Below are 15,186 nucleotides of genomic sequence, written 5' to 3' on the forward strand. Positions count from 1 at the left end.
AAACGATGTAAGGCGGGACGTCCGGTTTTCTCTGTCATGATTCGATCGGTCAGATCTAGGCGCTAGACGCATACCATAACGTCGTCACTCTCCTCCCGGAGCACCACCAACATCATCATCAGGCTAGACGTTACGACTGACCTGCTGCTTGCTAGTCATCATCAAGCACAAACTTAATCAGCATTTCCCACTGGATTAAAGCTGAGTGTAGGGAAGACGGGGGGGATACCTTATATAACAACGTCTCATGTTTACCTGACTCATTTTTATTTATTTCTTTACATTTTAAAATATGTTTTTAGTAGCTTTTAAGCCAGCTAGATGTCAGGGGCAGTGAGAGGACATGGGGGTCATTTGAAATTGCATAGTCATTCATGTATATGCAAAAATCCTGTATTAAATATACTTTAAATATTGATTTTATGATTTACAGCGCCTTTGGTTTTTGTGAACGTGATCATTCAGTTTCTGTTTGTTTGTTTTTTTAAAGAGAATAACATAAAGTGTAATAAAATGAAATTAGCTGTACATTTGACCAGTGGAAAATAAATAGACAAAATGCAGCATATGAAAACAATACAGTGATTGATGATATATACCATGATCTGAAGATATAGAGTCAAAAAGTGTGATATATATGTGACATGTTATTCATATTATTAACATTTAACATTCCCCCTCTCCCGCTCAGCTCATCGGCTACAACGAGAAGCCTGTAAATCTGCAGATGTTCATCGGGACGGCAGACGACCGCTATTTAAGACCGCACGCTTTCTACCAGGTTCACCGCATCACAGGGAAAACGGTGGCCACGGCGAGCCAGGAAATCATGATCTCTAGCACCAAGGTTCTGGAGATTCCTCTCCTTCCTGAGAACAACATGTCTGCCAGGTAACGTGGCATTTTACATGATTCAGACTACTGTACAACACACACACACACACACACACACACACACACATGGACACTGTGTAAAATATAGAAGCAAAGCACACGGTAATGTCTTCCATTGTGGCACATTTTTAATTGAAACCAAAGCATGTTTCATTCCAAGGAAACTGTGTGGGCTTCTGACTAAGCAAAAAAAAAACATCATTCTGTTTTCCATGGTTTTACCATTGAGGTCATAAAACCTAAATGTTAATAAAGACTTCTTGTTGCCTTCTTGTGTAATAAAATGCTACAATATAATAATAGAATAAATGTATCAGCGCTAGTGGTCAGTGCTGCCCATGATGTAATGTCTTATGGGTTTAAAACCAAAGCAGTAAAATGACCAGTGTAAGGATGTGCCTTTTTATATAGTGATATACATTTTTAATCTTTTCTAAGTGATTACATTTAAAATTGCTAATAAATGACTGTCACTGCTGTTTGGATGTACACTGATCAGGCATAACATTATGACCACCTGACTAATATTGTGTGGGTCCCTCGTTTGCTGCCAAGACAGCCCTGACCCGTCATGCACTGTGTACTATGACACCTTTCTATCAGAACCAGCATTAACTTCTTCAGCAATTTGAGCAACAGTCTGTTGGATCGGATCACACGGGCCAGCCTTCGCTCCCCACGTGCATCAATGAGCCTTGACCGCCCATGACCCTGTCACCAGTTCACCACTGTTCCTTCCTTGGACCACTTTTGATAGATACTGACCACTGCAGACCGGGAACACCCCACAAGAGCTGCAGTTTTGGAGATGCTCTGATCCAGTCGTCTAGCCATCACAATGTGGCCCTTCATCAAACTCGCTCAAATCCTTACGCTTGTCCATTTTTCCTGCTTCTAACACATCAACTATGAGGACAAAATGTTCATTTGCTGCCTAATATATCCCACCCACTAACAGGTGCTGTGATGAGATCATCAGTCTTATTCACGGCACCTCTCAGTGGTCATAATGTTATGCCTGATCGGTGTATTTGAGCTAGCTGTAGTCATTTTCTTTTTCTGTGATTGCTGATTTTTTTTTACAGTATTGACTGTGCCGGGATTTTAAAGTTAAGGAACTCTGATATCGAGCTGAGAAAAGGTGAGACGGACATCGGACGGAAAAATACCCGAGTGCGTGTGGTGTTTCGGGTTCATATCCCGCAACCCAACGGAAGAGTTCTGTCCCTACAAGCTGCCTCGATCCCTGTGGAGTGTTGTAAGTCCCAACCACCAAAATCACACAAATAGTGCTTTTTTTCTTAACATTCACTTCACCGTTCGCTCTGTGTGTGTGTGTGTGTGTGTGTGTGTGTGTGTGTGTGTGTGTGTGTAGCCCAGCGCTCAGCACAGGAGTTACCTCAGGTGGAGAAGTTCAGTTTGAGCAGTTGTCCAGTCAGTGGAGGAGAGGAGATGGTCATCACAGGTTCAAACTTCTTCCCTGAGTCAAAGGTCATTTTCCTGGAGAAAGGCCCTGGTGAGAGCACTAATCATCTGTGCTTTTTTTTTTTTTTTTTCCCAAGTCCACGCACAAGTGAATTATGGGTGTTTTGCTCACAAATGTGTCTCCATTATAAAAACTTTTTCTCACCTAAAACTACACCATATTAACCATACAGTATTATTCCACGTAAAATCTGTATACTATTATGTAAAGGATAATATATTCAAATAAGTGCATGATAATATAACATCGGTCAGAAAATGACCGATCAGTGATGAGCATTTAACAGTAATAAATAAATAAATAAATCTATAAATAAATGTAGATATAAAATCAGCAAGCAGTGCAATTTGTAACTAGAGTGAAACACAGGACTGGGATAAGATTACTAACCGGCAAGACAAGTACAGAGTATGTCTAATATCACATAAACAACTGCTTTAATGTGCAGTAACCAGTTCAGAGAAGCTTTAGAGTGAATTACTGGGCATCTGGACAGCATTAGAACAATATATAATAGAGTATATTTAGAAGGGAAGGTTTCTGTGGGTTTTTACAGTTTAGGTACGTTTACATTTCTGTTTGAAATGATATCAGTGGTGGGTTTTAGAAGCTCCTGCCCGAGGCTTTGTTTCAGATCATTTCTAAATTTTTCCTGGAATGAATCTCTAGTACAAATATGGCCTTTTATAATCCGTTTGATATGTTTATGGTTAATTTATAGTTATTGTCTACAGCAAAATGTGATGGATGATTTTACTTGGCGTCAGTTACAGGCAAAGTGTCTGATGTCTTTCCTCAGAAGGTTCTGAAGAATAAGACCGTTGTGGGTTTTGTTATTTATTGGAGGACGTGGCACTTGTGAGCCACGTAGATTATCAGCGGTGCATCGGCAGCTTGACCTCCCACGGTTTCCCTTTTCCTCTAGGCAGGGTGTGTATGTGTGTGAGAACATGAAAGCGTGAAGATACCAACTGAAACTGTGTGCATTCACACACACACACACACTCACAAATAGACCGTTTTTGTATGGATTTTTTCATTTTTATTTTTCTAGATTCTCACTCTCACACCCCCACACATTCTCTCTCTCTCTCTCACGTACATCTCGTGTAATTTACGGCAGGCAGTAACGCTGAGCTGTTAAGTGATCACCTGCAGCTGTGTTTGACTCAGTGGTCAGTCACACTGTTGCCTTGAGCCAAACAGATTTTCACTTTAATGTGTGTTTTGCCTAAAGAGTTTTTTCCATTTTATTCACCTCTTCTTTTTTTTTTGTCCCCTGAATGTGCTACATAAATCCCTGTAGTGAAACACAAGGAGAGAAAAGAATCGGACGTGCAGTAGCATCCTGGGATTGACGAGCCCGTGCCTGCCCTCAGAATATGTGTGTTGAAGAGAAGAGTGCTGTGTGATTGACAGGGAATTTTAGTGGATATCCGCGGGTCTGTTTTTCTAACCGCGGTGACGCTCTTTAAGCCCTGTGTGTAGTATGTATCCCATGTTCCTCAAGCTGCCGGTATTATGAACACCATCGAGTGCATCTGTTCTCTGACCAGCTGCTGCAGACAGATTAGTGTGTAACCTTTAGTGTTTGTCATTTTGTAAAAATGGAAAGGTGACAGAGTTTTCGATGGGCGTTGCGCAAAGATGTTCTGCGCTATAATGACTGGGTTACTCGGAGCCTCTTCGTACTGCAGGTGATGTTTCTAAAAGTAGAAAGATACATGCAGGTAGTATTATTGGTCTTATTACACTAAAGTGTGTAACAGCTTTCCAGTTCAGACATGTACGCATTCCATGACACATAATTTCCCTCTCCGAACACACACTCATACGTGCTGGGCTGGTCCAATTTCTATTTACCAGTTTGTTTACCATTTGTCAATTTAATTATTATTGGAATATTCGGCGTGATGGTTTGTGATGATGTCTAATTCATTCGACCGATTCTTTGAAATGAAGTCCATCGATGCAATGGGCTGCTGGTTTCAGACTCTAAACAGTATAACACTTTAAACCACATAAAACTGTAACTTATAAACCACATGGACTGACATTGTTATCAGCAACTGTTTTGAATTTACTTTCATTCTGAGCCTGGCAAAAAGCACTTGGCCTACTGGTTTGTTTCTTTTTGTTATGTTAGGTGGATCCGTGCAGCCTGACGAACAAAATCAAAAATAAGCTGAATGGATCTGATAATGCATAAACACTGACTCACTCTGGCAACCGAACTCCATTGTTGTTGTTGACTGTGTGTGAAAGCATTGGAAGTCAAGTTAGGTCAAGTCAGCATGGATTTTAATGCAGTTCTTCTGTATAGTTCACATACATTGCACACAACTCCGAACTCAGTGTGAGATGACCGCTATATATACAATAAATATATATATATATATACGCTGGACAGGGTACCTAATGCAGAACAGGGTCAGATTAAATAAATAAATAAATAAATAAATAAATAAATAAATAAATAAATAAAACCTGTGCAGAAAGTTGACTGTAAACTATAGGCTTCACCCTCAACCCTCAAGCATCAAGTAACTAGATAGGGAAAAAAATAGAGGAGATGTTCCCTCCTGCATAAATCCTAATACGCATTGCAACAGTCGCTGTCATCATTTAACTCAACAGTAAGTCTGACCAGTTGCTTAAATTGGATTCTATCGTATGTCACATCGTGTGAAATCCACCCAAACTGGTAAAGATCTGAAATAGGAAAAGTCACATTCCAGAAAAATCTAGTTTCTTGTGCTTGTATCTGATGTTAACTAGCCTCAAAAAATCTTTTGAAATATACTTTTAACATAAATAACATAATATATAATTTAACATAATAATATAATGCTTTAATGATACTTATTACAGTATAAAAGGTAGAATTTTTTCTTTTATGTAAACCGAATCAGACAATACAATCAATTAGTTTGAGTTTTTTTTTGTTTTTTTTATTTCATCTATCTATCTATCTGTCTATCTATCTATCTATCTATCTATCTGTCTATCTATCTATCTATCTATCTATCTATCTATCTATCTATCTATCTATCTATATATATATATTTGAGTTATTAAAGCTCTGCAAATACTGCATGATCTTGGGTTATTTTGACAATAGTTATATTTGGAATTTAGGAGAAATATTGTCAGCAGTTCACAAAAAAATGGAACAAAACTGTTCATCTCACCAATACATGCACCTGTAAGAAGAAAAAAACATAAGAAACTAAGTATTTTATATATATATATATATATATATATATAGAGAGAGAGAGAGAGAGAGAGAGAGAGAGAGAGAGAGTGCCAGAGAGACAGAGAGACATTTAATTCATTGAAACAGACAGCTCAAACGAATCAGTTTGGTAAACTGAATCGCTTGATAGTTGTGAAAACATAGCAGGATACAGTAACAGCCCAAACATAAGCACTGGCTATCAGGAAAAAAGCCTTGGTCTTAGGGTCCACTTTGAGCTGAAAAAAAGCACAAAGAAGAGATCAGGATTTCAGTTGTAGGCCCTACTCATAGCTCACAGATTATATCTAATTGAATTGTGAGACTTATTGAATCTTGACATTGAATGAGACTGATCGTGTTGGTTATTTTTGCACATTGTCTGTCGTTCCTCCTCAAGCTGTTGATTGTAAACAATAGACTGTGAATGAACAGAAAAATGCATACAATTAAAACAAACATTCACTAACAGGATATCCTGTATGATGATTATTTTGCACCGAGAGCTGCAGAATTTATTAGAGCTCAACACCAGTGTATCTGGAGGGAAGGGTTGTGATGGTGTACATGTCCCAGAGCCTCTGTATTTTGGTTCATGCTCGTGCTTGCCTCCCTTCAGTGCCTGTGGGGCCCACTCCGCTGTGTGTTGAATGTCAACATGTGCGGCAAAAATATGTTTCCCACTATCAAAGGCATCCAAGGTCATTGAGGGATTAGCAAAGAGCCTTTTGACGGAGAGTGCAGTAGCTAGGCCTCACTTTGACTTTCACTGCATTCTCATAGGAGCGAGGATTACCAGAATTGTTCCTTTGAGTGTGGTTAGCTTTAGTAAAGGCAGTAAGGAAACAGTAAACAGGAATTAACAGGCTTATAGCTGTTTGTTATAGACTGTCTGGTAAAGCTACAGCTGTAGATGTGTTGTAGATTAAAAAGATGGGGCTGAAACAGGACCAGTGTTTTGGGAAATATTTTCTGGGAATCTCTCTCTCGCACACACACACACACACACACACACACACAAAACTAGTGCACATCAGTATCACCAACAAATTTACTCTCTACAATATGCACCTGTTACGCTAACACCCTCCCACATCAAACAGAACTTAAAGAGGAAGACAAAGTTAAACACGTTTCAGGCAGCGCAGCCAGTCCTACTCAGACTCCTAGACTCGTCATGCTCCGCCCTGATTGGCTCTTACAGCAAGCCGGTTCATTATTTGAGAGTGCAATAGGAAAAACGCAACATGTTTCCAAATCCCTCCAGAGTGCTGGCTGGGTGCACATTTGACCATTTTAATACAAACCACATTGTTCCACTTTGCCACTCTATAACTCTTCCCAGGAAAGAGAATCAGCAGGACGTTTCAGACACTGATTACTTTTTAATACCTGAAGAAAGGCTCGCCACAGGCACTAGGGGGGGCTGTTTAAATCACATCGTTAGCCCTTTATAGTCCCAGGAATGAATTAAAAATCCCTTGCTTTCCCCAGCTTTTGAGGTTTCCTGAAGTCCTCCCTGTGGATCTTAACAAAGTGAGGTTGACGTTTCTATTAAGTGACAAGGCTCTGGAGAAGTCCAGAGGAAATCACTTTCATAATGTCATTTGAGCCTTTGAACTGGTTCCCCGTTCATGGAAGTAATTGATATGACATTTGTTATTGTAGTTAGCACGGTCTTTCTTTCTAGCGCAGAGCCGAAATGCTGAACAATTCAAGCGAATCAACTCTGTTCCCTCAAGAAACAGACTTGAACGCAAATACAATTTTTCTTTTCCTTTTTTGTTAACAAGGCATTATATGGAGCCTGGTTTATATTCAGTATGATCAGATGTTTTGATTCTTAAACCACATGTAACAATGTGAGTTAAATGTGAGTAAGGCAAATAACTTGAGCTTAAATTAAAAAGAATTTAGTAAAAAATATCAAACATGATGGTAAATTATCCAGTTGAGATATAAGAGCTGAGCACTGAAACTTTACTGTCTTGTTTTTCTTTTCTCAGATGGACGACCACACTGGGAGGTGGAAGCCAAGATCATTCGGGAGAAGAGTCAAGGGGTGAGTCAAGTGATGTTTCTTTAATTGTGTATTTTAAAAAATGCCATCATGCCAATAAAAAATAATAATAATAATGGGTATGAGAATCAATACTGGCTAAGATAACATTGAATCAGACTTTAAAAACGACTGACAGATGAATGGCACAATAAAGAAATGCTTTCATAAATGTTAACGATACATACTTTGAAACATGCTAAAAACTGGATATAATCACAGCTAAAAAGGATATGTAATAAATTTCAAAAAATCCTCCAAGCTGTGGCATCATCTGACTTCTCAAAGCACAGACATTTTATTTTTATTTTTTAATTTAATTTAATTTTTTAAAATTTAAGATTAAAATTAAATTATTTATTTATGTATTCCATTATTTTATTAAATGAATTATTAATAGGAATATTTTCCTCACTGGCAAATGAGAAAAATAAAATGATCAAAAAGCCAAAATTAACCTAAAAGAAAAGACTAACCTTTAAGATAAAAAGAAAATCTTTTTCTTTACTCTGAATTTCTTAAAAAATAACAGACTTCTTGTGTTGAATGTATGTTTAGTCAAGCCTTGTAGTGGAAGTTCCACCGTACCACAGCAAGAGCATCAGCTCGGCAGCGCAGGTACAGTTCTACGTGTGCAACGGGAAGCGGAAAAGGAGCCAATCACAACGATTCACCTACCTGTCAGGTACATCACACACACATTCTATCTGCTGTTATTACACTAACTTGCACAGAGCTTTACTTTTTCCAGTACCAAAATATAGTGAATTTGATTATTGTAAGTGTTTTGTCATGATGTGAAAAACTTACCTACCGCCTTCCCATATCTATAAATTAAACGGTCGTAACAGATCAGAAACGTCTGATTTCCTTAACGTGAAAGGACACATGGCCTTTCTCAGGCTGTTGTAGCGTCTCCCTGTCGCATCTTTGTGTGTGGTTTGTTGTCTGGTTTCTCCTGCTAACCGTCATGCACCTGTTAACCACTTCACATTTAAGATATTAAAACAACTCATTCATATCAGGCTGTATGTTTGACATTGTGACTTTAAAAATACATTGTAAGATTTTATACTTGGGTCTCGTTAGGGATCACAGTGAAGCTCTTCAGCAGGCATGTAATAATAATGCAAGCATATGTTGAGTCAAAGAATGCCAAGGCTCTTGATCCACCCTGTTGCATCTGCTCTGTGAGTAACATAGGTCGTAAGTTGGTTAGTGATTTGCAACAGATTTCGGTTTGATATCTAAGAAAGTCTAGATATTATAATATATATATTTTCTATTATATTGTCCTGGTTTCTGTTAAAGCTAGAGCACTAGGATATTAGAGCAACAGCAGTTGACAGAGTTAAGCGTTAATGAAGTCTTCTGTCTGCGTGCGAATATACTCCGGCAGTATATTGCTTTGTTATTATTTTCCCAAGCTGACTCAAACCGAGAAACAGCGTTGGCGTAATTTAATCACACGTGCGCCTCATTCTTTCTCCCTGTCGCACACTATCTAACCTAACTATGCACCACAGGAGAGAGAGAGAGAGGCAGATACAGATAAAGAAAGAAAGAAAGTGAGAGAGGCCCAGCCTCCCGCCTACTCCCCCGTTCCACAAACCGCCCACTCGAAAGCAGACTTCCTGTTTTCCTCACTAACCCGCCTAGCCTCAACCAATCAGGTGTCAGTGTTGGGCAGTAAAAGCTCAGAGTGAGCCGTGGTGGCTTGTAGTTGTCATGGCAGCAGCCAGCTTTGGTTAGGGTTGGAGGGTTATGCCTATCTGGGTAAAGAGGCTTTAGGGTGTGACGCAGAAGGTGGGCTTAGTACGCACACACATGCACACGAACAACTACATGCATTTTCTCATTAGCATAGTGAACTTGTGTACCAGTGATCCAGTGTTACAGCCTTTTAGCATTAGAGAGGCAGTAAACTGGATTTGTGCTCCTATTTGGAGCATTGCTATAGGGCACAGAGCCCAGTGCCTCTTTCGAACCTGACACTAGTTTATGTGGCACTCAAAACAGGCACCATATGCTCTCTCAGAGCGGGCCCTGGGTAAAAATATCCCCCCGCATGAGGATGAAGAAAACGCCAGATTGGAAAATGGGTTACTGATCACTATGTGGCATCTGTTTTTTGGGACGGCTTGTCTGCATATGGACCAGTGTTGGACTTGATGACTACGGCAACCTTCTAGCCATATAAGCTTGCTCTGTGCTTTTTGCAAGTTTGCATGTACAGAAGACAAACAGAGCTCTTCTAAACTAAACAAAATGTAAACTACATATTATATTTTGAACTGAAGTTGGTACAGTTCAACTATCTTTATCTCACTCTCTTTCTTTCTCTCTCTTTCTCTGTCTCTTTTTCCCAGTCCTGGTTAAACAGGAGCACCGAGACGACTTGGACCCCCCTACCGTGCCGCCGATGCCCATGCCCCATGCACATGCTGTTGGTCTGGTTCGTTCTCCGGTCCTGTCCTCCCCAGACCACTCACATTCACAGGATGGGCTTCTGCCAGGCTCCCCACATGGCCTGGCACCCTCCATGCACCCTCTCCAGACACCCTGTGCTCCTCTTCACTCACCTACCTTTTCTCACCTGCCTCACCTCCAGGCCCGAGGTCTTCACCCACCTCCCGAATGCCAGATGCCCTTCCATCCAGGCAATGTGCCCCCCTCCAGGCCAACCTACCCTCCTCTTCAGCACAACCTACCCTTTAATGGCCAAGCCAGTCTACCTGGAGCCAGCTCTCAGGCCTACGAGCGTGTGCCCTTCCAACCGGAGCCAGCCGGGTGCCACCCTTTGGGAATGGGCATGGTGTATGGCTCACAAGTTTCAGCTCCTGCCTCTGGAACTGGCCCCTCAAGCCCCAGCCACTCTTCTCCTCAACTCCATTCTCTGGGCTATCACTGTGCCACCCCAGCTCAGGTGACCTCACCGACCCATTCCCTCGGTCAACCTGGAATGCCGCTCCAGCGCCCGCTCAGCTACCATCCAGTCGGGCAACGTTCAGCCTCGTGCCCGACGCCCTCCAATGCACCTGCCCGAATGGTACCCCTGCCCCACTCGGGTCCATCTTCTCCTCAGCTGCACTCACTGCCGTACCAGTCACCCACCTCGTCTTCTCCCACCAGCAGCCCTCTGGGTGCCCAGCCCTCACCCCAAGCCAACAGCCCCGTCATGACAGGGATTCCCACCCCAGGACCCATGGTGCATCCACTGGCACCACAACAAGGCCCGTTTACCAGCGAGAGAGAGAGGCTGAACATCAAGCAAGAACCAGAGGACAGAGAACTCACGTTCCGCTCTATAGGCCTGCAGGATATTACACTGGATGATGGTGAGTGCTGGTGCATTTATACTATTCTGTCTTTTTCTTTTAGTGCAGGGAGGACAAACATGTGCCAGCTTTATGAAGGGTTCAGTCCACTAAATCTGAGTGGAATTGAATAGAAAAATTCAGGGCAAAAAGAGCAAGAAAACATTTCACATCCTGGTTGTAACTTTACAAAACATGGACAAGTTCAAGGGGGAAATTTCCTTTACAGTGTTTATTTGGTGGTGTACTGTGTACATTAAGAATATACCTTGTACCTACATTTAGGAGAAGATGGTAATGTGTTACTGGTCTGATAAATTAAAAAATCTGGACATGTGTAACATGGTTTAATACCTAAAACAGGCCTCATTTTAGCTTCTCTTCCATTCTTCTCATTTTTATCTATGACTTGGCAGAATCAAACCAGGATCAGCACTGCTTCCATGTAGAGAGACTGTATTTCCCTTCATTTTGAATATCTAATAATTCATTGTAATGTAAACTTGCTTTATTCTGTCAGTAGCCCCACATCAGTTGGGCTGATGGGTGTTAATTAATCTTGCCAGAGCACAGAAGGAAATAGCAGAGGCTAATTTTTTACTCCTTCATAAACTGGACATTGATGAGAACTGATATATGATTGACAGTCCTGGTAATGAAATCTCTGTGCATGTGCACGACTGCTTGTGCTCGTATGTTGCGTATGGGTCCCTAAGGCTCTTGCGGACCAGCTGGTCAGTAAATTCCTAATGCAATAAACAATCTCTGTAACAAGCACTATCATTCATAGCTAATCCTCATTAGCTTTATTATGGGACTTATTAGAGCAGGCGTTTAGCTTCATAGAGAGGGGAAGGGAAGAAACAGGGAGTGGTTTCGAGTTCATTCAAACATGCTTCAGCTATTTGACTCATCAGAGTTGCTTGTTTGTTGTTGGTGCACATAGTCAGCATTGCATAACGTAATGCGCTAGAGCCAAATAGTCTGTGTGTTAGCACTTTATTATGTGCAGTCGAAGCGTAAAGTAGCCTTTTCTGGAGTATGCAAATTGAGGTTCTGAGAGCTAAAAATGTAATTCATGATTTATTATTTACATTTCATGTCATGCAAGTTTTGTAATGAGGTGTTCAGGCAGACAGAAGTGTGTTAAACAGCAACCGTCTTTGTGTGTATGTGAGAAAGAGAGAGAGAGATATGAGACTCGTGTAGCTGTTAAACACGGTTTTATAATCGATCCAGACCTCCAGACACAGTGGTGCCAAACACACACAATGTCATCAAATTTAAATACAGGGTGTCTGAAAAATGTCAGGAATCAATCAGGGTGCAACTAGATAATATTTCATTTTATTATTCACGACACATATTTTGTTATACATGTTCACGCTCTAAGCATTTTCTCAGCCGCTGTTTTTGTCATCATGTTTCTGTGGCTTTTGCTCTACGTATTCTGACTGACGTGTTTTACTCAACTTATTCCCACTGACTCCATTCAGAAACCCTGTACAGTGTAAAACAAGGGCGTTAAAAAGAAAGAAATAAGAAGAAAGAAATCCTGTCATAAACACAACAGTTTTAACAGTTTTCCAGTCAGCCAATCATGTAGCAGGGGCATGATACATAAAATAATGCCCATCTAGGTCAAGAGCTTTAGTTAACGTTGTATATCAGTATCAAGCAAAAGTATGATCTCAGTTGTTTTTAACCGTAGCATAGAGATCAACAGTTTCTAAAACACTCAATTCAGCCCATCTGACACCAGCATCCATGCCACGATCAAAGCCACCTTCCTGTTCTTCATTCTGATGTAAACATTACCTCAAGCTCTTGACCTGTATCTGCATGATTGTATGCATTGTTCTGCTGCCACACGATCGGCTAATTGGAAAACGGCATGTTGACTGAACGTGTAGGTGTAATAAACTGGAAAGTGAGTGTATGCATTTTCCAAACACAGAATTCAAAACATTTACATTATGCTGAAACGCAGAAACCCTTTTGTATGCCAATAGAGTTACAAAACATTGACATAATTTGTGCTCGATCAGCCAGATAGTTGACACTTATGTACTGGGTATACTTATTACACTAATACAGGTCAGCTAGTCCTGTAACTCTGCTAGCTAAAAATATTAAGCATAACACTTGTAATGTTATTAAAAAATAATTATAAAATGATAAACCTCCAGCCTATTCATCAGAAACCCCACTCTGAGAAGCCAGATGATTTTTTTCTTGCTGCTTTCTGGAGGCACTTCATCATCCCTCCATCTTTAGGCACAGGCCCAGGCACACACATAAACACAGAGTCTTTTGGCTATAAATAGCGTTGTGTAGATTTCTGTCCATGTAATGCTTTTTCTGAAGCTGTCCTGTGATCTGTTTCGACTTTAAGGAGGTCAGAGCGGCTCTGGAAATAGACCACAGCTTCAATCAGTGAGATGAATTCAGCGTATCAGTCTCTCTCTCTCTCTCTCTCTCTCTCTCTCTCTCTCTCTCGCTCTGTGTTCTGTTTCTTTTGCTCTCTCATGTATATCTCCTTATCTATTTTTCTCTTCCTCGACTTCCCCAACCACCTGGGTCTCTCATGGTCTCTTTTGCATTGCCTCTCTCTCTCTCTCTCTCTCTCTCTCTCTCTCTCTCTCTCTCTGTCATGAATCACAGTTTTACGGTTGCTATACTGACGCATTTGTGACTTTCGTTAGGGGAACACAAAGACTTTTTGTATTATTCAGATCAACTTCAGGTTGTGTTCTTAATCAGAGTTTTCCCCTGTTTAAAATGATCTTTACCACTTCCATTTTATTCATCACATTTTACTAGAACAGTGCCGCTGCTCAAGCAGGTTTTTTTTTTTTTTTTTTAGCCACATTGGATGGTCCACACTTTTGCGCTGTCATAACACGACTAAACCAAGTTACCAAGAATACTATAAACACCTGGTTTTGGTGTATTTTTGAAGGGGAAGAGGGCAGAAATGTAGACCATAAGGGGTCCAAGCACCACATTGGGGAAACTAGGGTTTCATTTGGGTTGTGGGTGAAAGAAGCATTTTTTTTTTTATTTTTTTTTTTTTAGTGAAAGCAGTTTATTTGGTAATATGCATAAACATTTACATAACTTGTTTCGCTTGTTTCATTTTGTTTTAAAAATTTCACTTCTTTATTTATATGGCAAATTACATATAATGGGAGAAACAAAGTTCTAAATTGCAAAATTATCACTCAGGAAACCTTCATTGTATGTAACTAATAAACTGTCAGCTGGTTTCCTTATTTTTTATGTTTACTATTAATATTATTGACTTTTAGAGTAAACCAATTAATTTAATTGACATCACCTCAAAGGGAATATTGTGTAACAACATGAACCAAGGTTTTTTTTATTATTATTATTATCCTTTTAGACCGGATTTATTTATTATTTATATATATAACATATAAATATTTAATTTATTAAAAAATATTTAATTATAAATAATATTTATTTTAAAAATTTTAAATAATATTTATATATATTATATATATATATTATTTATTTTTATTTTTTTTCCCTTTTTTTAAATACATTTAATATTTAGCAAATTTTATTATTATCACGTGATGGAATAATAGCAAAACAATTCAATAGTCATTTGTGTTGTATCAGGAATACACAGATGTGCACTCTTTCCTCAGAAACTGTCTGTCATTTTTCCCTCTCCTGTCCCGAAAATATAAAGTTACAGCTTTACCTCTGACTGTTACAAAGCTCTAAAACTGGAGACTCCTTCCTTAAATGTTAAATAAACATGTTCATACAGAAACTTTCACCGTCAGTGATTACACGCGCTTTTTTTTTTAAAGCAGTTTATGCAGCACTTTGGCTGTGGAAATTGTAACTAGGTTTATTATGAATGATCATGGATTAGAAGGAGAGGATTAATATAAACCTTGTTGCTGGAACTACAGGAAAAACTGCTGAATGGCATCTGACCAATCAGATTCAAGCATTCAGCAGCACTGTGGTATAAGTGTATTGGTAAACATATATATATATATTTAGACACAGCTTTGGGCATAAAATAAAGTGTAAGACGGATTAAAATTGTATTTAAGTATCTATGAACATTTAAATAAATAAGATTAAAGGTTGACTCAGTGTAGTGCTCTGTATAATCAGGACATATTGTGAATTTTAGATACCTGTGTGTGTG

At 39.6% G+C, this 15,186-nt stretch overlaps 1 protein-coding gene across 2 annotated transcripts in view; it reads left to right on the forward strand.

Moving 5' to 3' along the window:
• The window catches only part of nfatc3a (nuclear factor of activated T cells 3a), a 79,304-nt gene that overhangs the window by 49,466 nt on the left and 14,652 nt on the right, over positions 1–15,186 (forward strand). For both annotated transcript variants that reach the window (XM_058381645.1, XM_058381646.1), the window contains exons 4-9: positions 692–891; positions 1,980–2,152; positions 2,270–2,410; positions 7,622–7,677; positions 8,233–8,359; positions 10,044–11,012. In XM_058381645.1, the coding sequence (XP_058237628.1) occupies positions 692–891; positions 1,980–2,152; positions 2,270–2,410; positions 7,622–7,677; positions 8,233–8,359; positions 10,044–11,012 (1,666 nt within the window). The remainder of the gene's footprint in view (positions 1–691; positions 892–1,979; positions 2,153–2,269; positions 2,411–7,621; positions 7,678–8,232; positions 8,360–10,043; positions 11,013–15,186) is intronic.

The sequence above is a fragment of the Hemibagrus wyckioides genome, linkage group LG27 (genome assembly GCF_019097595.1).
Source record: "Hemibagrus wyckioides isolate EC202008001 linkage group LG27, SWU_Hwy_1.0, whole genome shotgun sequence".
Taxonomy (NCBI): Eukaryota; Metazoa; Chordata; class Actinopteri; order Siluriformes; family Bagridae; genus Hemibagrus; species Hemibagrus wyckioides.